The following is a 23,654-nucleotide window of genomic DNA, read 5'->3' as shown; positions in this document are numbered from 1 at the left end:
TACAAGCCTCTGCACAGCAAAGGAAACCATAAGTAAAACAAAAAGACAACTTACGGAATGGGAAAAAATTTTTGCAAATGAAACCGACAAAGGCTTGATCTCCAGAATATATAAGCAGCTCATACAACTTAATAAGAAAAAAACAAACAACCCAATCCAAAAATGGGCAGAAGACCTAAACAAGCAATTCTCCAGTGAAGACATACAAATGGCCAATAGGCACATGAAAAAATGCTCAGTATTGCTAATTATCAGAGAAATGCAAATCAAAACTACAATGAGGTATCACCTCACACCAGTCAGAATGACCATCATCCAAAAGTTCACAAACAATAAGTGCTGGAGAGGCTGTGGAGAAAGGGAACCCTCATACGCTGCTGGTGGGAATGTAGTTTGGTGCAGCCATTATGGAAAACAGTATGGAGAGTCCTCAAAAGACTAAAAATAGACTTAGCATATGATCCAGCAATCCCATTCCTAGGCATATACCCAGAAGGAGCCTTAATTCAAAAAGATACATGCACCCTAATGTTCACAGCAGCAATATTTACAATAACCAAGACATGGAAACAACCTAAATGTCCATCAACTTATGACTGGATAAAGAAGCTGTGGTATATTTATACAATGGAATACTACTCAGCCATAAAAATAATAAAATAATGCCATTTGCAGCAACATGGATGGACCTGAAGAATGTCATTCTAAGTGAAGTTAGCCAGAAAGAGAAAGAAAAATACCATATCATATCACTTCTATGTGGAATCTTAAAAAAAAGACAAAATGAACTCATTTACGAAAAAGAAACAGATTCGCAGACACAGAAAAACAAACTTATGGTTATCAGGTGCGGAAGTGGGTAGGAAAGGATAAATTGAGAGTTCAACATTTGCAAATACTAATATACACAAAATAGATAAACAAGTTCATACTGTATAGCACAAGAAACTATATTCAGTATCTTATAGTACTTTATGATGAAAAGAATATGAAAAAGAATGTATCTATGTTCATATATGACTGAAACTTTATGCTGTACACCAGAAATTGACACAACAATGTAAACTGACTATACTTCAATAAATAAATAAATATACAAAAAAAAGAAAAGAAATACTTAAAATAAAAAGACTGTAGGCTTCAAAAGGGCTAAGGCTGTGATTTGTTCATCACCTATTAAAGTAGGCTCTGAGTGACCTTTCAAGTCATTTCCAAATGTCAGTTGTTGGCGAACTTCTTAGTGAGACCATCTATGTAAAATTGCAATCTTTCTCTGCAAGTAATCTCTCTTGTACTCTCCTTATCATCTTTAATATATTAATGTTCTTATGTAGTCATATTATTATTATGTCTTTCTCTGTTCTCCAGAGTACAAGTTCTATGCAAGCAGGACATAGTAGATGCTCATTAAATAGCAAATAAATGAACAAAGCATTATTTTAGTTAAAAAATGAGGTAGAGTACTCTGAGGTTGATATCTACATAGGCTCAACTAAGAAAGCACACTTATTTCCATGCAGAACCCTTCTGCTACCAATGGACAGAGCAGAAGGCTGAAAGGGCAATCTGACAATGGAAATGCACTGATATATGCACTGTGTAATAATGATTCCTGGTATCAGTGGGACGTGTTTAACAAATTATTGGCAGGTTCTCAGACATCTAAACATGAGAAGCAGTGCCTCTGCCACAAAAGCTGCAGTGGCAAGCTCTGCCAAACTCTCATGGAAACACACACACACACACACACGATATCACTAAACTCTGATGGAAACACACACACACACACACACACACACAATATCAGGAGCATTCTCCAGAAATCAAATTCCAGAACTTCTGTAGTGAACTGTTTTGCATTTGCTTCATGCTCTGTCTCAGAGCACATGAAACTGTACCCAGGATTCTGATTTCAGAAGATTGTGTGATGTAGTAGAAAGAGCTAAGAGACGTGGATTAGAATCTATTTAACTAGCTGTGAGTAACCAAGAAAGCAATTAAACATTCTGTGCTTCAATTATTTCATCCATGAATACATTTTTAGAATAAAACGGTACATTTTATAAACTGCACAGGGCAAATTCCTAGTTACTTGGATGATGAATAAACATGAAGCAACTCAGTTTTGGAGTCAGGAAGACCTGAGTTCAAACCTTGGGCCTGTCGCTGACTTTGTTTAAAAGCTATACCTCTCTGAGTTTGAGTTTGCGCATTTGTATGATGAAGATTATTATGCCTAAGATGCAGTTGTGAGACCCAAGAAGAAGGCAAGGCACCTACCACAGGTCTTGTGTGCAGGAGATGCACGTTAAAGGACAGCCTTATCTACCAACTCTCTTCTATTAAGTCTTTTCCCTCAGGACATCATAATAACTGACCCACATCATAAGGAACCAGGTCTTCAAGCCAAGGTAAAATGCTTCCGTAAGAAGTGCTCATTAATTAGGCTTCCCATAACATTCATGGAATTAATAAAATGTATAGAGATTACATTTCATACGTGTTATGTAAGGAAGCAGACTATAAAGTACACATTTGAGAGAACCGCAGTGATCCAGTATTGCTAGCTGCTTTCTAGAAATTTAGTCAGGGAGCATTTCTTAAGGTTTATTTGAGCAAAAATGTTATCCGCCTGAACATGTGGTTTCTGGATAACTTGATAAAGTTGACTGTGAATTTCTAAGAGGCTCCAGACTCAAAAATTTTAGTTTAATAAAAGGATATGATGATTAAATTTTTTCCAAAGACTCTGGTCTGACTGTGGCTTGTAGTGTCCATGATGAGTCTTGATGGACACACTCAAGGATATTCTAAAAAACATTCCCACACAAGGTAAGAATTGGACCAGGTACTAAAACATCCTTTACAATGGTCAAGATTTAATAATAAAATTATCTTATATGTCTTACAGTGACTACAATAAATGCAAAAATGAGTCAAAAAAAGACTCAAAACAGACTCTATAAAACTCTGAAAGAACATACAGGTAAAGTCATTCTGCTTCGTGCACACAGCATGCATGTTTAGCTTTTGATGAAGTCAGTAATTTTGCCTTTTGGTTTAGATTTTAATAAATCTACGTGTATATTTATATATGTACATGTATAGTTAAACCCATATATATAAAATACATATGTACACATACAAAGTTATATCTATAGAAACCAAGCACTATTTAATTATGACATATAAAACTTATATATATGCAGAGAGTATATTCAAATTTCAAATATCAGTAAAAACATCAGTCAGGGAAATCTGAATGTAGATGAAAATGGGCCTAAAATGTGGGGAAGAAGAAGTAGATTATATTAAAAATATGAAGAAGAAACTTAAAGCTGAACATTGATGGATGCAGCATGCTAAAGTGATTTGGTAAAGATTTCCAAATGCTACAGATTACATTGAGTTCCAAATTAGAAACAGAACAGACTGAGTGAAGGAAACTACTGTTGAAAGAATTACTTCTCTGTCTTCTGAAGCCACTCAACTGGAGGAGTAACAGAATATTCCCAGGTCATCTCCTGCCAAGTGAATTACCTTGGATTTATGGAATGGAAAATACTTTAGTACTAAATCAACAATTTATTTTAGTGCAATATGCTGTAACAGTTTTGGACACGTGTTTATTCTGATGATGTCATGAAAATTTAGGAGAATTTTCCTTTCCTGATTGCCTTTCTATATTACCTCTAATACTAACTCTACTAGCCTTTTTTAAGTTGAGGTCCCTTCCTCTCTAATGGCTATCCTAGGTACCTGGGATTTACAAATAGAGTCACCTCCCAGAACGTACTTGTATGATTTGGACCAAAAACAGGTTGGATTTTTAGTTTCACATTAGGCCAAGGAAAAAAAGGCAGAAAATGTCATTGTGCTCTACATTTGGAACCAATCATTCAGACTTCCAATGACACACGTTTGGTCTCCAGTGCCAAGGGGTGGAGACTTCCGTGACTTACAATCTGATGCGTACCTACGAGCTCTCCTCTGTGTCCTAAAACATGTCCCTAAAATTTCTTATCCTTATTCTCTTTACTTGTACTCTTCTCTTTACTAAGGACCATTTCCCCAATATTCTCCAAGATCTATCTCCCTTTAATATAACCAAATTTTCTTCTACTTTCTATTTTTGTAAAAATTGAGTTAAAAGCACACATCAACATCGACAATGCTTTCCTGCTCCCCCGCCTGCTTCACACCCTTGAACTCTCCCTGCATACGACCAGCTCCCTAGACCTGCATTCACCCATCTGGTCATGGCCTCCAGACTATTCCACACGTGTGCTTTAAATGCTGCCTATCCTTCCATTGGTAAAAGCAGCCCGACTTGATCCTCTCTCACTATTTAGATAACTACAGAAATACAATCTCCACCACCAAACCCGCTTAGAAGGATGAAAGAGCCGATGCCTTTCTTCTGTTCCCAGTGGACAACAGCGGAGCCTCTGATGCCTCATACATGTGTTAATACAAAAGCCTTATCAACAACTGGCTGAATGTTGTTGCTGTGGTTGTTTTAATACTACTATCTATCTGTCTAAGATATGTGTTACTGCTGGTTAAGTCTGCTATTTTTCTAAAACATGTCTTGGGCAATACAATTTAAGACTATCATTTTGACAACATGACACTAACATGGCACAATGAATATCTCTTAAGTAAAAATCTCATTTCTAGGATCCAAATTATATATATATATTTATAATTTATTTACATATGTAAATAACTACAGATATATATAAAAAGATCTATTTAAAAAATCTATTTAAAAATCTTTGTATGTGTATAAATCACACATAAATACACCCACTTTTAAAATGACATGTGCAGAACAGACTGTTTAATTTTTAAGTACCCAAATAAATCACCCAACTATTGACTAATCACATGCTATATGCAAGAAACCGTGGTGTGAACGTGCAGCTAGGGGATTACCTCTTCTTTCCTTGTGTCGCGTCCTTTCTGCACAAACCAGATAACTTTTGCTTGTAAAGACCGCGGGGTACATTCCAGCAAAGTACTGTTGTTCTCTATGCCATAGGCCAATCGCTCTTCAGTCTTATCCAAAGCATCCCCTATAACATAAATGTTAACAGCAGCCTTGAGACTCTGATTTTACCAGCAAATCCTATTTTTAAAGAGAGTCTTTATTCAGATCCCTACAGCAAAGTGAACAACTTTGATGACTTATGGCTGATTTCTATAAAAGGTCATTTATTTGAGTTCTTGAGAGAAAGTGGTATACTAAAATCTAGGCATTAAAAAGGCACAGCAGGCTATGGGGTAAGACAGAAAGACGTAACTGGGACTCTGGTTCCACAGGATGGGACAGTCAGAACGGTTAAGAATGTGCATCGGTGTTAAGTTCATGGGAAATCAGTGGCAATATCCATTCATAAAGGAGCCAGAGGAGGTGGGCACCAAACAAGCAAGCCAGGCATTGGACTAAACCCATGGCTGCAAACAAAAGCAGAGAGCAGAAACCAAGGTGACGTGGCATCACATTAACGCGAGCATGAGAGAGATCTCAACAGTGGACGGCACTTAGCCAGATATTGGGCTCCTGCAGTAAGCAAAGGCTAGAGACTGAAGTGAGGACTGCACAAACCAGAGCTTCTTGATTATAATCTGTATCTTGGCCCAGAAAGTTTCTCACTGGACTTGAACTCAAATTTGCATACAGGCAAGTACACCTAACTGCAGCAGGGAATAAAAGCAGAAGGATTTATTTTTTGTTGTTTTAACAAAGATAAAATTCAGTAACTAGATCCCAGGATTGTTTTCCTATCCCTGCGCCCTCCTTGCCTTCAAAATGGACCTCCAAGGTTCCCTAAGATTATGTCCTGCCTTTCTCTAGTCAACGTTCTCAGAGCCTTATATCCTGCACCACATCCTGGACCAGCCTGAGGTCTAGCAAACTGATGCTGGACCACAATGTCTGGATTTGAGTCTAAGCATCTCTGTTCCCCCAAGCATGGTACCCCCTTTACCCTGTTACTTCTTGGTAAAACCAACAGCCTGTGCGCAACCCACTGTCATGGTGCGAAGAGTCAGGACAGTGTTTTTTGTCTTGTCTTCTGTACCTTTGCCTAAAGCTGAAATTTTCTCTCATCCTTTACCCGTGAGACCACCTACCACCTTTCCTCAGAAACCCACGTTGGTACCACTAAGCCCAGCTCTAGGCTGACTCTATTCCAGTAAAAGAGTCAAAAAAAAAAAAAAAACTTTTTCACATTATTCTATCCAAAGCTTGACTTGATATAAATTAGATCACTCTTGATAAAAATCACTGTAAGTTATAAAACGTGGTGAAGTTATTCCCAGGGTTGAGCCGATGAGAAAAATCCTGCAAATCACAGTGGCATTGCCAGCTAAAGTAGGTAGCATTCTTGTTCTAGGATTTCCCTTTTTGAGGTCTAACAATAAAGCTTGGTGGGTACATAAAACACTTTCCTAATGAAGAAAAATTACATGCCAAATCCACAAAATGTTAACTATATGGAAAAAGAGAGAATACTTTCAGCAATGTTGTTCTCACATATATCAATCACAAAGAAAACAAGGGCCCTTTTAAGAAGTTTGCAGTTTATCTTCAATGCACACTCCAAGTAACCCATGGCAATCGATTTTCTATGGATTACCGACAAACTGCTGTCCAAAGCACTGCTGAGCTGCATTTCCGTGCCGAACATCTTGTCTGCGGAACCGCCTGAAAGAAAGTAAATGCATTAGGAGTTGTTTAGACTTCAATTTTCCAGACTTTAAAACATAGCCAACTGCATGAAAGTTTCAAGTAGTATTCTGCTACTGAAAAAACGGATCAGTCCTACAAAACAAGGATAAAATTCAAGTTTCATAGTTTTCTGTATTTCCATTGAATGCTATTCAATGGATAAGATCTATATAAAACTGTTCTTTAAATAGGCACAGGAGTTTGAGTAATGTATCCTGAAACAACAATTGAAGAAAGTTTTCTTTACATTTTGTTCAGATTTTAATTCAACAAGAAGTCTTCTAGCTTGAAATGAGTGTCTTGGGTGGTAAGGGATGTGTGCAAAGAAAAACAGTCGGGTTTGAGGCAGACTATTTCAGTAAAAAATGCATAAAATTCCTATATGTATTAAAGTGTATATAAGTAAAGATATTTGGATTCAAATATTTTGATCTATAACCACTGTGCTCAATATGATTGCAAATAAAATATATTATATGCTGAATTTACTTTTATTCGGTTGTAACATTTAGAAATCATATTCCTCTACTGACTGAATGTGACAGTGTATTATACATATTAAACAGGATGTCCTGCATATAGTGAAAGCCAAGAAATCCTGCACTTTCCCTTAATTTACCTATTAGGATCACTTGTAGTATATTTTCATGTTTTATAGTGTACTTAAGCATATAACTGAAAAATGACAATATTCTTTATCCATGGAAAAAGAATTCCAGAATGTAAAATATGTTTTAAATTTGTAAGCATCTTTTTCAGGAATTAAACAATGGAAATTGTCACTATTAGTACTGAAATGCTAAAATGAAGATCTTCAGCATATTAATTAAGATTAGGGATAAAAATAGAAGTATTACATAAAGGCAGAAAATATCACTTGCTTCTCTAAATCATGGCATTGCCTCAAGACTGAGGGAAAAACAGAAGGCAAAGCAGAAGTTTTACCCCAGAGGTGGGTGGCGAGGCTTCCCAAGGGACAAAGAGATGCTTTAACCACATGCAATGATCAAATATGGAAAAGGAAACCACACTGAAACCCCAGTGCCACCCCTCACGTGCTTCATGACCTGATACGTAGCTCTCTCTCCTGGTCTTTTGTGTCCTCTTTCATGAAGCAAAGTTGAGCTAATTGAGCTCTAAAACCTAGTCCAGTCTCATTTTTTTTTTTTAATTCTAGGTTTTCCTCACTGCCTCCAAATGATACTGGAATGTCATTTCAAGAGGTGGAGGGCTTTCTCACATATGGGTTCAGATCTGAGTTAGGAATGCAATACTTAAACAACTGTTAAAAGTATTTCCTTATATTGAAAGCAAGAGGGGATGAACATTTCTAGTCAATTTTTAGGATTGTATGCAAAAACATGTTTTTTAAAAATAAATATTTGATTAGAAAACCTTACCTAGAGACCTGAGATTTTACAAAGTTAAGACTAAAACTGCCACACAGATCATTCTACTGAGCTAAACAGAAAATAGAAATTGACAAAGTAAGGAGAAAAAGTAAAATGTTTTATGGTTATTTATTATTTTATACTAGCATGTACATCTATTATATAATCGATAGCAGCTCTAGATGGGAATTAAACTGCTGTTGTTAATTCTTCACTTCACTGAGTACTGCTTTGGTACTGGGAACCCCACGTCCATTGAGCAATCATGAATAATGGAGCAGGAGTAAATCAATGTAACAAGGAAATAGTTCCCACTGTGCAGAAGTGATGTATCTTGTTTATTCCACAGGTGATGTGAGAATAAAGGAACTGCAATCAGATAACGGTAGATAAGCATTATGGATAAGAGTGCAAACACTTTGTTGAAAATCACTGGAAACATGCATTTAACAAGAAAGATATCACATTTTCCAACAAGGCTTCAGTTCATTTTATACTATCCTAATATAGTTCTTCTTTCTTTCAGAATTCAAAAAAGTGTAGTAACATCAAGAGTTTTAGAAAGGTTAAGCAAAGTTGTCTTTTATTCTCAAAGTCACATATTTTTCTTGTATCTCTTGCCTCTTGGAAACTTTTTAAGAGAATGCTGGAAACAGACAAAATACAAGAGCAAGGGAAAGAAAAGGATCTAGCTCTATAAATTATAGTGTATTTTGGAAGACTATTTTAAACAAGTGGTTTGGTTTGTGAATTAATGTTTTTCTTCTGTTGTCTCATTTTCACTCTGTGGACAGAAAAGTATTTATTTTAATGACCAGTTTTTAATTTCTGCTGCTAGTCAGGTCTGAAGCAAAAATGATCTGCTATAAAAGCAAACTATGTTCCCTTTATGTGCTGGAACTTATCCAAAAAGTTCTCCTCCAGGGGTGGGTGATAGTTCAAAAGAATCTGACACCACTGAAAGATCTCCATTACATGTCAGTGAACTGGACTAATTCATTTAGGAGTATGGCTCCTGACTCCAGCATCTCACTTCTTCCTGTCTACAATTTTGCCCATTCATTTAACTTTTTCTAAGTAATATTTTGTCCACCCTTTTAAATACTGTATTATAAACTTGTGGATGTACAGTCTTACAAGATGTACCATAGACCAAGAAATATTTAGCTATGGAAACAGTTGCTCAGTTAAAATTCATCATCGTTATTACAAGCCTTATACAAAATTTCATTATTTCTAAATATTTAATGCAAGGTTTGTAAACCTCTTTATTGTTGCTAATGACAAGAGGATAATTAATTTTAATTTTATTATCTGTTGATAAAATTACCTTTCCGCCCTTAGATCTTGTTACTTCACTCCTAACCTATGGAACTACATGGTTTTCCCGGAAAACCTATCCCTTTGTACAATTAATTCTATTTAACTAGAAACTCCTTGTATCTGTACCTTCAAGACTGAGCTCAAAGGTTACTCTGAGAACTAAATAATGAATTATGTGTATTGCAGTTAGTCCAGGATGTCATACACAGTGGTAAGCTATCACCATCCTTATTTACAATTCCATTCTCCACTTAAGGTTCTGATTTCCTACAGACAGGGGACTGTGACTATCTCTTCAAACCCCCTGAACATAGTACAGTAACTGGTTCAATGAGTGAATAAACCATTAAACTATAGTTTCAATTAATAACGTGGCTACATTCTCCAAGAACTGCTTTCAAACATCAATAAGCATTTGTACAAAGTCAATTAACTCACTCAATTCTTGAATACAGTTGGTAAATTAGTTTATAAATGTCCTCTCAAAGCCTCTTTTTACTATCTGCTTATTATATCCTTTCTTTAAACACTCATTGGGATATTAATTTAGCTAAAGTCAAATTAACAAAAGTTCTGAATTAGTGATTAAGTATTTTTTAAATGAGACTGTACTATGCATGTGAACTTAGAAAAATAACAACTCTTTCAAACTGGGTTAAATTAGATTTTGAAAATGTGGAAAGTAGCCAAAAGTCAAAAAAGCCAGAGTAAATACAATTAATAAAAATTGCTTTTCAGTAGGGAAACTATATATGGTTCTATGTTTTTGCTTTATGTTATTTTTGGTCATTTTCACAAGAGAAAATAGTAACTGCTTACTCCGTAATAAAAAAAAATTTTCCCCTTATCTTTTACCCAAAGAGTGCACAATTTCTTATGACTTTAGTGAGGAAAGACCCTTATTCTTCAAAATACTTTCTGTACCTTAAGATCTCCTGTTCAAAGAATCCTGGGATTTACCATCTCTAATAAGTGGCAATGACCTCGCTGAATTGTAGATACTAGAGTTTGGAGATCTTTAAGTACCTTTCATTTGTGTTGAATTAAATCACACATTTCATTAATTATACAATAGGTCATTCATTTGCCTAGGAGTTAAAATATTCACTTTCAAAATGAAATAAATGAAGACCAGCTGGTCAGGAGGACATGGGGCAACTGCAGGATGTACTTTAGAACTTATTTATTTATTTTCCCTTTAAAGTCTTTGAATTCCTCATGTGTGGGGTGGCTTGCCATTTCCACATTTTAAGTTTCTCTAAACTGGTTTCACTTTTTACAGCACAAGTTTCAGAACGGGGAAGAGTTGATGCAAACTCAGGAGGAAAAATACATCTCCAGCAGTGTGGGCAGCTCTGATCTCTACAAAATAATTGATAGGGGTTATTTTCAGGAAAAAGTTGAGTTTCCAAAGCTCCTACTATGAACAAAATAGCAGTAGGATGATTTATTTAAATAAAAATAAAATGGCTATTTTCACAGAATGGCTACAGAAAGAAAGAGACCAAAAAAAAAAAAAAGTGTTAGGATTTTTCTAAATAAGGTAGATTCCACTGAAGATTCTGTCTCACCTTTTTGCATGGATGCCTGTGGGGTAATACCGGGAACAGGATATGCCATCCCAGGCACAGTAAGGGTCTCGAGCCAGGCAGCAGTCAGCACAAGCACTTCCATACATGTCGCACTGATGGAACCTGACTTGGGCCACGGCAGGGGCAGATCCAATGTACAGCTGTTGCTGTGGACATCAAAGCAGAGAGAGGCCGCTAGCAGAAATGGACAGAATTCTCACTGGGCTCTTACACCTAGATTCGTACGCACATTCACACACAATCACCTGTGTGAAAACTCACTTAAATGACTAAGATTACTCAGGACAGACAACGGAACATTAATACTTCATTTCTCCAAGATGTGAAATACTTTTATAGATGCAGATACATGAGTAACAGAACTGGTAGAGTGCAGCTGGCAAAAACCACAAGAATTTGACAATTATTTTATTTGTTATCTAAGCAGAAAGACTCTTTTGTCATCTAACATTTTTAAAAAGATCTATGGGAATGTCCAATAGAAGACAGGATAAGTAAATGGTATTTTTTGCATTTTAATTGAGATATAATTGATATATAACATTACATTAGTTCTGACCATACATCAAAATTATTTAGTATTTGTGTATACTGTGACATGATCACAGTAAATCTAGTTAACAGCCCTCATCACATTATAAAATTTTTTCTTGTGATGTAAACTATAACCACCATGCTGTACATTACATTGCCATGACTTATCTATTTTATAACTGCAAGTTTGTACTTTTTGAGAACCTTCACCCACTTTGCCCACCTTCTGTCTCTGGCAACCACCAATCTGTTCTTTGTATCTATGAGCTTGTTTTTGCTGTTTTTATTACTTATGCGTAAGTACAATCATACGGTATTTGTCTTTCTCTGACTTATTTCATTTAGCTTAATGCCCTCAAGATCCACCCATGTTGTTGCAAATGGCAGGATTTCCTTCTCTTTTGCAGCTGAGAAACATTCCATTGTGTGTGTGTATGCACGTGTATACATATGTACATATATATATAGAGAGAGATATATATAAAACAATATATTTATCCAGTCATCCATAGATGAATGCTTTAGTTTGTTTCCATGTTTTGGCTATCATAAATAATCCTTCAATGAACATGGGGTGCAGATATATTTTTGAATCAGCGTTTTTGTTTCCGTCGGATAAATACTCAGAAGTGGAATTGCTGGATCATATGGCAGTTCTGTTTTTAACTTTTTGAGGAATCTCCATTCTGTTTACTATAATGGCTGCATCGATTTACATTCCCACCAGCAGTGCACACTGACATTTAACATTTAGAAAAGTGATGTACATATATACACAGAATGACGTGAAATAAACTGTAAGATATGTTAAGTAAAAAGTAGAAATAGCAGAACAATGAACACTGCATGTTTCCATTTGCCCAAATGTAAAATGTTATATATAAATAAATGTTAGGCAACATGTGTAACAGCCACTTCTGGAGAAATGTACACCAGAAACTGGCTCCAGTAAAGTGGAAGGGAGATCTGTTTCACTGCACACTCTTTTGTATTACCATTATTACCATTATTTTTGCAAGAATATTAGCAAAAAAAAATCACAGAATAATGTTTTATCATAGTCATAGAAGTAAATCTACTCCTGTCTACATTTTTAAAAATAAAAAAATGAAAAAATCTACTACATGTAGATTGCTATATATATTTGTCAGAATAAAATAGTAACTTGTTAACATGTAAGCACACAAACTTTTTATCCTTTGACCTTAACTGATATATAGAAAACACACACACACACACACAACTTACTCTCTTTGATGAAATCTCCATAGAAATAATAGGAACTGGATCCTGAAAAATAAAAAAGATAAGTTTCCTTTTTAAGAATTGAAATATAGAAACATATCTTAGTATGGTTGTAAATCACCTGAAGTCATATTAGGTATGTGAGTGGTTCTCTACCAGGCAGCCTATAGCTTTCATTTTAGTAAATCAATAGGACAATATAGTTAAATTTAAATATAGCTTTCTTTTAAAAAATATTTTCTAATAGAATAGGACAAAATGTAGATGAGAAATATAATGGATAATCTAAGCAGCATACAGTTTGTCTCTGAAATGCGGTTTCTGTATTTGCATTTGAGTATTACTTATGCTTTGGAAATTCAAATATCTTTAAATAAAATAATACGGTCAGAGTGTTCTTTCTTATAAGAAAGCTGAACCATTAGAAGTAAAACAGTTATGTCCTTGAATAGGTGTTATTGCTAATAAGCCATGTGATCTTTAATTGTTTTAACCCAGGCCCAAACAAAATACTTTTCTGTTGGCGTTAGCATGGTCAATCATGATGAACCCAGAATGCTTTGAATGAGATGCATAACCTCACTGTCATGGAACTGCACCAGAGGCAGGTCTCTCTACAGCACAGTTTTGAGAGCCTGTGTGCAATTCCAGGGAGGGTGATTAAGACTGGAGTGTCTCTAAGGAGCACCAGGCGCTCAGTTCTGCAAGTAGGGAGAAGCAATGGGCTGGTGAGTCTACTCTGGATAACTACCCTTCAAAGAATTATTTTTTTGAAAGAGAAAATTTGCTCCTCTGTGTTAATTTTTTAAAAAATATTTTAAACTACAGAACACTTTATTGCATGCATTCCTTCATTTATTCGCTCAGGCAACATTGTTTCTTAAGGGTTCATGTGAACAAGACACTGATGAATGCTGTTAATATGAGAGCTATGATCCCTAAAGCGAAATGAAATCTTACAGAGCTCCAATATGCAAAATAAACAAAAACACAGCTGCTCTGGTTGAGACAGGAACGTGATTAACTTTGGGTGCAGCTATGAGGAATCTAATCTCCACAGAGTCAAGGTGAAATGAACTATTTCTCGTCAATAAAAATACGTTCATATATATTCATTACCTACATATATGATAAATCTTCATTTCTGCAGATTGTGTTTTTGCAAATTTGGTTACTTGCTACACTTTTTTGCAACCCCGATACCAATACTTATGGTGTGTTCTGCAGTCACTCATAGACATGTGCATACTCAGGGTGGCAGAAAATCTGAGATGCCCAATGTGCATGTTCCCAGCTAAGGTCGGTCAAGGTGATACTCTGCCTTCTTGCTTCTGCTCTCATGTTATAAATAAGCATCCTTTTTCATGGTCTATTCAGTGCCACATTTTTGTATTATTAGGGATTTTGCTGTTTAAAATGGTCCTCGAGCCTAGTGCTGACGTGCCAGCCGGTGTCCCTAAGCTCCAAAAGGCTGCACTGTGCCTTATGAAGAAAATACAAGTGATGAATAAGCTTCGTTCAGGCACGAGTTATAGTTCAATGTTAATCAACTATATATATACTAAATAAGATGTCTTTAAACAGAAACACACATAAAACAAGGTTATGTATTGATCAGTTGACAAAAATGTTGCAACTAGAGACTCGCAGGAACCTAACCCTGTAATTCCTCTAGGAGCAATCATTACTAATTCAGTGTTCACGGTGACGTTAAAGACCATAACTGCCATAGATACTCAGACTTCATGCGTGCGAGTGTGTACATACAATTGTTTTCGTCATGTTTAATCTTTCCATTATCCTTCTGAATTTTTCTCTTTTTGGTAAATTCTCTGAAAAAACTGAATGCTATAAACAAAAAGAGCAGTATACTTATCACACCACAATGTCCACAATACGAAACTACTGCTACTTTCTCATTGTCTAAATAGATAGTTCATTTTTTCAAGATGAGACATTGCAGTAATGATTCTGGAATCTCTACGTGGTTTAAGTGTTATTTCTTTATGGCACAGTTCATAGTTTGAAATTCTTGTCATGCTAAGTAAATACTGGCCTTTTCATTTGAATAGTCTACAATTCAGTCAACTAGATGCATAGAATGGAATTTTAAATCTTTCTTCAATTCACTCTGAATTCACAACATATCTGTTAGAAAAAAAAACTGACATGTTTTTCCTATTTATTACTCACTTGCAATTGTCTGTAACACATAAATGTCGGCCCTTTTTTTTTTTTTTTTTTTTTTTGACTAAAACTACCTTGAATATCTGAAGTTCTTCCAGAATTACTTCTTCCATTGATTCTGTTTCTTGGTTGTAAATAGTGATTACTTTCAGCACAATTCCATTATCTATAACAAAACAAAGAAAGAGATAAATCAGAAACTTTCTCACAATCTGGTTTTCAAACAATTAAAAATCATAGACTATGAATTCAAATAAGATTTGAAATCTAGATATACAAAACATTTAATCATTACTAGTTAAAATAGTATGACTCCTTATACATTCATATTTTCAAGTAGCAAAAAAATTATATGCCTGGCAAAAAAATAAGACAAAATAATATACAATTATTTTTCAATAATTTGATTAAAAAATCCAGCTAAAGGTTCAGATATCAAAATGCCTTTAGGAATTAATGAAATATAATACAGATACCAAATAATTCTAGCTTCTTCTGTGATGTATGATGAAAGAAAATTTTTTACCTAAAGCTACCTTCCTTGCAAGAAACTATACCTTTAATCTTAGGGAATCTTTCAAACAAACTCTATTTAAATCTTTATATACATAAATACAGATAGGCAGATAGACAGAAAGATAGAAAAAAAGAGTATATCTGTATTATTTTTGCCTTCCAGTTTTAATGAAATATTTTACATACAGCACTCTGTAAGTTTAAAGTGTGCAGCATGATGAGTTGATTTACATCATGAAATGATTACCACAGTAAGTTTATTGAACATTCGTCATCTCATATACATATAAAATAAAAAGAAAATTTTTTCCCCTTGTGATGAGAACCCTTAGGATTCACTCCCTTAAAAAGTTTAATATGTAACATACAGCACTGCTAATTACATTGTGGTGTACATTACATCCTTAGTCCCTATTTATCTCATACCTGGATGTGTGTACCTTTAACAAAACCTTCATCCAATTCTCCCGTCTCTCACCTCCAGTAACCACAAATCTGGTTAAACACACTTGTAATACACATATCTGGATATATATACACTTTTAATCAAAATTTCTAGTATACACTATTGAGGGACTAGTAATGTAAATCCTCCTATACTAATCATTAAGCTTCCATAATTATCAATAATTTTATAAATTCATATTCACGTTTTAAAATTCCACCTCATTTTTATTATTCCTGATATTCTGACCTTGTTCTTTCCAATGAAAATTTAGTAAGACACTTAATCTGCCTGTAAGGATAATTTGGTACAGTGCTAGAAATAACTTAAGGGAAAAAAAAGCACTTTGGAGGTTCTCACCCAAGAGTTTCTATGGTATTTAAACAATTTGTTTAAAAATTATGAAACCTTGTGGTTGGGTTAATAAAATGTGATTAATAACAATTACCTGTATCATACACTAAAAGGAATAAAAATTATTATACCAAGCACACATTATAAATATCCCACAATTATTATATCAAGTAAAAAGCAAAGCTGAAACTCAAATTATCAATTTCCAACTAGTGATTTTGCAATAAGGGCTATTACATATGGTTCTAAAGTATGTGTCTGGTAAATTTGGGGAAAAATAACAATCGTTTGTGGGGTTTTCTGAAGTTGTACTCATCACACATGCATCAAATACGTTCTTTTACACTGAAAAGTTGTGGTTCAGTATGATGATATCTTTAAGCTAAACATAGGTTACACAAGAGCCTAAGTATATACCTGATATTTCTGGAATTCTCTCAAGTAGTTATGGTCAATCTAACAAAAAAAGTATTTCTGAAAACATTCTTGGATGTTTATATATGACTTGTACCTTCCAGGGCATTTAAAACTAACATACTTTTTTCTATGAGTAATTTTATAAAATATTACTCTTGCTTATGGAATACTTTAAAAAAAAAAAAAACTCTGTTGGATGTCACTGTAAGTGAACTCATGGCCAGGTAATTTTAGCTTTGCTAAAGAAATGTGACACTTTGTTAATCTTGAACCCAAAGTGCAGTGCATATTACTAACCTCCTAAGATAAATGAATAAAATATAGCCTGCACCAGAGATCAATTTCTAGAAATCAGATGAATATTTCCTTGCTTAAATCTGTGCTTTTTCCAAAAGTATGACTGGAAAAGCTCAAGCACCAATATTAACACTATACCCTAACTCCTGATTTGGGCAAATGCAATGTCTCTAGAATTTCAGGTCTATGATTAAAGTTATGTATGGTGGAATGCTTACTCTTCTAAACAGTAACTGCTATAGCAATTACTATGACGCATATGAAAAAAACGACCATTTCAAAGACTTTTTAAATGACTATATAATTTTAAAGTACTTGACAGAATGTGATACACATTACCCTGGATGCTTAAAAAATTCCAAGTTCTCTTCTACAAGCTAGATCTAATGTATGGCACTAACTGAAATTACAGATTTACCAAAAATTTTACTTTTAGCATATTTATTACACTTTGTTTTATTAATGCAGGATATCACAGCTTTGATCTAAAAGTTTATCTCCATTTTGGGTAATCTCCACTTGGCCTGTTTGGTACAGATGGGTGATTTCTGATGGGGCCAGATAAGTACAGTTGTGATTAGAGATTTAGGTAAAAATATGTAAACTTCACATGAAGACTGAAAAATCTTGAGACCTTACTGAGCAGCCAAAGGTGGCAATGGACCTGGGGGGAATTAACCGAGAACAGTCCTTGCTATGACTCCATCCTTCCTCTGTACGTTCTGTTTGGAACCAACACTGTTTGTTCATTGCTTATTAACATCAGTTATTCGCTCCTTCACATACTCATTTGTTAAACGTATTAAGTATTGACGACGTATCAGGAATTACGTGCTGTAACTGCCCCCAATGCTCTCTACCACTGCAGTGGACATGCAGAACATAAATGAGCCAATGGACCAACAGGAGTTCTGTTGGTAGGCAGTTTTTTTTTAAGGTAATAATGCTATTGATTGTAAGGTTCAATTTAAATGTCTATGAGTACTGTCTAATCTCTTTACCTGTCCCAATAAACAAGACATCATATTGACCATCCTCAGCTTCCACTCGATCCACTGCTATTTGTTTCAGGTTGTATTTTCCATCTGTTTTTACCAGTATGGGTTTTTTATGGGCAGGTTTTATGGGCTGGTACATAAGTGGATGGCCTCTTGCAAATCGGATGGCATCATCGGGATAGTCTTTGGTGGTTCCGTACCTCCCTCCATTCACTTTGCTGGCACACTGAAATACAAGTGGATGAGAGAATTTTTTTTTTTTTTTTTTGCCTTAAACCTAAAGAACATTCATATTCAATCATGAAAAGAATTAGAAAAATGTGGTCTGTTCAATTGATCAACTGTGCTTTGAGTAGTATTTAGTAACCATATATTCTTCATTATAGAAACAAAATCTGCATTAAAAATTGCATGGAGAGACTGAATTATTCCAAACATGCAGCGTCAGAAATATACAGATAAGCAGTAAAATCCCGAAAAAGTGACGGGTATTTAATACTGGTATAGTTTGAAGGCAATACACATGAGTAACATTATAAATATTGTCTTCCTTTTCCCTGTTTCTAAAATTTATTTTTCACATTGTAAATTAAACTTTAAAAGTAAACAATGTATTGTTCATAGCAAAGCAAAGAGCCTCTTAATTGGGCTAAACCTTCCCTCCAAATTAAGGATCACAACTGCACAACACAGCTTTCCCATTATTGACCCTGTGATAATATGATTGGTGATGGTTCCAAGAGAAGAAATGAAGAATTTTAGTGCTGTAACACAGAAACCTAGTCGAATTCCACCATTATTAATTAAGGGGAAAAAAATCCCTCTCTGTTCTACTATAAGCTGTGTGAATTTATATTATTTCTGTAGGAATTAGAGACAAAAAATTGAGAAAACCAGAAATATTTGCTATAACATGATTCAATTCTTAAATATTGACTCTAAAAATAAACATTCAACAGCACCCAATTTACTTCTTAGAATACCGTTAGCTGTTGATTTGTGCTTGTTATTAAGTGCTCCCTCATTTCACATATTTTCCTCCAGAACCAGCAGCAATTGCAATGATTATCTTGATCAAAACTTTCCACTTTAGAGTATAAATACAGTAGTTCAGTAATCAGATTCTACAAAGAGGGCATTTTTAATGGTTTGTTTAAAAAAATTCAGGCCATATTTTGTAATTTGGCATGAATTTTTTCACTTGAGTGTACTTTCATGATATGTAATTGGAAACATTTTGGACCAGCCTGGAAGCAGTTCAGTAACAAGTCACTTCCTCCAAATCTCCTTTAATATCATGTGGTTTCAAGAAGCATTTCCAGCAAAGCCACAGGAGTGGGTTTTCTCCATTTAAATTGTAATTTCAATCAATAGAGTGAAATAAAATATACTTTATGTCTTACTGGAAGTAATAATTTTAAGCTAGTGAGCGACAGTGATTGAAATGGTAAAGTCTTACACTTGTTAACAGAGGTAAGGTTTGTTTCCACTTTGGATTTTGGCTCCGTAAAAACGGTTTCTACTTGACTTTCAAGTACTCGTGCAATCAGCATGGTGATGGGTTTTCACCAGCTGCTCATAATAGTGGAGACTGTGACTTGCATGACAAGTTCAACGTTTGCTGGCCATGGTGCACGTGGCAGATACAATGACGCTACATTTTCCCAACCTCGTTGCGTACAGGACACATGGTACAAAATCATCACCATCATCATCATCTTTCCATGTGCAATTAAAAGCACAAAAGTTTGAGTGGCTAGTTAGAGAGAACCTTAGTAGCTCCGGTTCAGAGGCAAGTTGTGGAACCTCTTGTATTGTCACTTTTCTTTTGGAAGGCAGCGAGGATGTTAAATGAGGCGCTCAGTAATCTGAAGAGGCAGAGAAAAAGCTTCCTCTCGATATGCTCGAGGTAGAAGCAGGGAGAAAGTCTGGCCTAGGGAATGCAAAGGCTGACTCAAAAACTAGAATATAAAAATTCAGTAACACTTCCTTGCTTGGAAACCACATGTGGTACTGACTCTTCTGAAGAGGGCAGCAGGAATACGATGCTCATTTTACTGGATGTTTCTGTATTCACCAGTACCCTTCAAGATAAAACTTTAGTTAGAACTACGCAGACAGCCAAAATATCAACAAGAACTATAATGTGAAGATTTACCCATCTTAGATTATATTCTTTTCATTAAGTAACAAGCATACATAGCGATGTAAGAAGCAATATTTCTTTACCATTCAAGTACTCAAGCATATTTTTAGGTACGGAACTTCTTAAGTGTTTCAGGCAAATTTTGTAAAGCATCTGGAACAATGAACAAAACATGACTGAAAGAGCCTTTAAAAAAGTAAGTATACTTGGTTAAATGCCTAAACTTACAGAACCAGGCCTTGGATAAGGGACTTTTCCTTCATAGAGTGACCAGTGGTATTCAGGTCCTTCTTTATGTGCATATGGTCCATTAAAGGCTGCCCGGATGCTAGACATGTGATAGACACATATAGCATGCCCTCTAAATATGTTACTGAAACAAAGAAAAAAAAAGATAATTACTATTCTGGAACAGACTAGGGAGTCAGGTAAGTCAAACCCCCCAGACTATGTAGGTAAGGATGAAATCATTTGGGCATAAGAGTTTCAATCTCTAGAAATATTAACTGTTGTAATATTTCAAGTACTGAAACTCCAAAACTTACCTCTTCCTTGCCTATTTATTATGATAAATTGAAAATGACATTGTTAGAATCACAAAAGCAGCTGTGTCACTGTGCTTTTTAATGTTATACCTTATATGGCATTTTAATATCTTTTTATTAAAGATTTGGCCTTAATATTTAAAAAGATCCATTCCCAAGGTGAATTATTCATTTTGAGGTTTTCATCTCCTTATATGTTGTCCTCTCTTCAGAATAGACAGTGTTTTCATAATCGCCCTGTTGTTAATACTGCTATAAATTCTATTCAAATTTTATTAGATTTTTACTGTATATAATTGGAAGAATAACTTTAAAGTCCAGAGAAAACGTCGGGCTTTGTTCCATTCATTAGCTTGGGGTCATACACACATTAACAGGCTTGCTGTGTATTCCTTCCTCTATGTCTCTGAAAACTGTCACAGTGGAAAGATGACGGGGCTGCATCTGATTAATTTTGAGAAAAAGATTTAAATTATAAAAAAAACTTGGATTCGTTACCTCCAGAACTAGTAGCAATTGAAATTACTTCCTTGATAAAAATTTCTACCTGTCAAGGATAAAGACAGTAGTTGACTAACAACAGCAAGTTGTATTGGGGGCATTTACAGTAAGATTGTGCAAAGGACATTTTAAAGTGATTTGTTTTAAAGATCTGGCCACATTTCTTAATTTGGGATAATCTGGATAAATTCAAACACTTCCCTAGCCTCCTCGTTGTGAGAATTAAAATAATTACTTTGTATGTAATGGAAAAGAACAGAAAAAAAGAATATAGACATATATATAGCTGAATCACTTTGCAGTACACCTGAAACTAACACAATACTGTAAATCAATTATACTTCAATAATTTAAAAGAACCATTCTGGCTTGCCCAAGAAAGGCAGAAAAAAATTAGTTGTGAAAGTGCTTTGTAAAATGCAAAGTTCTTTATAAACATAAAATTTCCTACATTCTGGCACACCTGTACAACAGCAGTTATGTTACTGGCTTAGGACATCAATTTACACATTTTATAACACACCTTGAAGCAATTGGAAATGCCTGCAACAGTGAGAAAACCAGAGATAGTCTTCCAACTAAAGTGGCAGTAAACCTTTGATCACCGTGATAGGATATCAACTGTTACGTCAGGTAACAGCTGGGGAGCCTTTTTTCAGGATTATATATAAATTGAACAGTCAAAATTGAAATCACAGAAGAAAATAATGTCCTGTCTTTGAAATCTCAGACAGATCTGTTATGCTATCATTCACAAAAGCAGCTTATAAACTGACTGCATGAACCCACAGAAAAACCACACTGATTATCCCATAGCTTGTATTCATCATGTAAAACCGTGGAATTATCATGCAATGTATAAATTCTTCATGGGCATAAGGGAGAAGATGAAGTGTAAAAACAGTGAGGGTTTTCCATGGACTGTGATAGCTGTCAATCTACATTAACCCCTTCTCCCTGCACGAAGGAGTAATTGATAGCAAAACTGTTTCTGTGTTGAAGAAAATGTCTCCTTACAATAGCAGGATGCTTGTCCAAAGAGCTTTCTGAATTTTTTTTTCAAAGTGAGCATAAGAAATTACGTGTTATAAAACTAAACAAAAGATTTGTGGAGAGATCCTAAGCAAACAAGCTGTACGGGATTCTGTATAGTTAAGGCCAATTCAATGCAAATGAGAAGCGAGTGATGTCATTCAATCCTTGTCAAGAGAACTGAAGAATACTCTTTATTTCTCATTCTAGTCATCTCATCTCCACTCTGCCTTATCTGGACAGACACTCAGGAAATTACAGGGCGGGGGGAGGTATAGCTCAGTGGTAGAGCACATGCTTAGCAAGCATGAAGTCCTGGGTTCAACCCCCAGCACTTTCATTAAAAAAAAAAAAAAAAAAGTAGGAACCTTAAAACATTTTTTTAAAAAGGAAATTATATATATAAACTTTCAACCAAAACAGATTCTAATACCATTTTTTCATTCATGTGTCAACACACATGCAATGATACTTGATTCATTTTTCCAGCACTCTTCAATGGATACAAAGTACAAAAACATAAACAGAGAAATACTAGACTTGAGAAACTGCTTTAAATAAAACACGGAAGGTATGTTCTCTGAGAATCAACACAGGAGCAGGATGGCCAGAGTCGAGGAGGGAGCCAAGTGTTCTGTGATTAAGAAATCAAGGCATGTTTCATGAAGACAGCAATTGACAAGTACTGGAAAAAGTGATACAAATCAGTGTTGGAAGAAAAAGTAATTTCAAGCAAGAGAAGTGGATAAATAAAATCACAGTGATGGGGAAAGGAGATACCGGACATCTGTCGAGGTGCTGTCAAAAGCAGAGCAAGCACGAGGGGGCTCAGAGGACAGACTTCTAAAGCCAAGTGCGTAACAGCTGAGAGAGAGCCTTGAAAGCCTGACTTGGAAAATTCTATGTAATGATCCAAAGAATTATCTGAGACTCTATTGCACGGAACTAATATCTTAAAAACTCCTTGAGAAAAAAAAAATTCTGTGGTAAATCAGAGAGGGAAGGGCTTAGGATCCTGAGCACAGGAGGATGCTGGAGCTTCAAATGAAAACAAAGCAGGATCTAGATAGACTGAGATCATGGCTTTAAAAATCAAGGTACAATTGCAAGCTTAGGAGAATGAAGACACTGGTGATAAAGTATAGAAAATGAGGACAATAAATTGGGCAAGAGAATGCTCAATTACATACACGGTGAAGGCGTGAGGCATCTTTCCTTTCATACCAATTTTACTGACCGTACACATTTCTCACCTGGTAGTGTTAAAGAGGCCGAATATCACCGGGTTCTTATGATCTCTGGTATGCAGCAGAAAAACATCCTCTGAAAAATTAAAGACCATTCATTACTTAATATGTTTAGCCCTCGCTGCATGTGAAGGAAATAAATTGACAC

At 35.2% G+C, this 23,654-nt stretch overlaps 1 protein-coding gene across 1 annotated transcript in view; it reads right to left on the bottom strand.

The window, feature by feature from the left end:
- SEMA3E (semaphorin 3E) overlaps positions 1-23,654 on the bottom strand; it is a 226,253-nt gene that overhangs the window by 14,613 nt on the left and 187,986 nt on the right. The window contains exons 9-16 of the mRNA XM_010946629.3: positions 23,513-23,582; positions 20,410-20,554; positions 18,039-18,261; positions 15,083-15,174; positions 12,825-12,866; positions 11,022-11,188; positions 6,645-6,712; positions 4,939-5,078 (exon numbers count right to left, since the gene is read on the bottom strand). Coding sequence (XP_010944931.2) covers positions 4,939-5,078; positions 6,645-6,712; positions 11,022-11,188; positions 12,825-12,866; positions 15,083-15,174; positions 18,039-18,261; positions 20,410-20,554; positions 23,513-23,582 — 947 coding nt within the window. The remainder of the gene's footprint in view (positions 1-4,938; positions 5,079-6,644; positions 6,713-11,021; positions 11,189-12,824; positions 12,867-15,082; positions 15,175-18,038; positions 18,262-20,409; positions 20,555-23,512; positions 23,583-23,654) is intronic.

Source organism: Camelus bactrianus, chromosome 7 (genome assembly GCF_048773025.1).
Source record: "Camelus bactrianus isolate YW-2024 breed Bactrian camel chromosome 7, ASM4877302v1, whole genome shotgun sequence".
Taxonomy (NCBI): domain Eukaryota; kingdom Metazoa; phylum Chordata; class Mammalia; order Artiodactyla; family Camelidae; genus Camelus; species Camelus bactrianus.
This window is presented reverse-complemented; position numbering and strand designations above follow the sequence as displayed.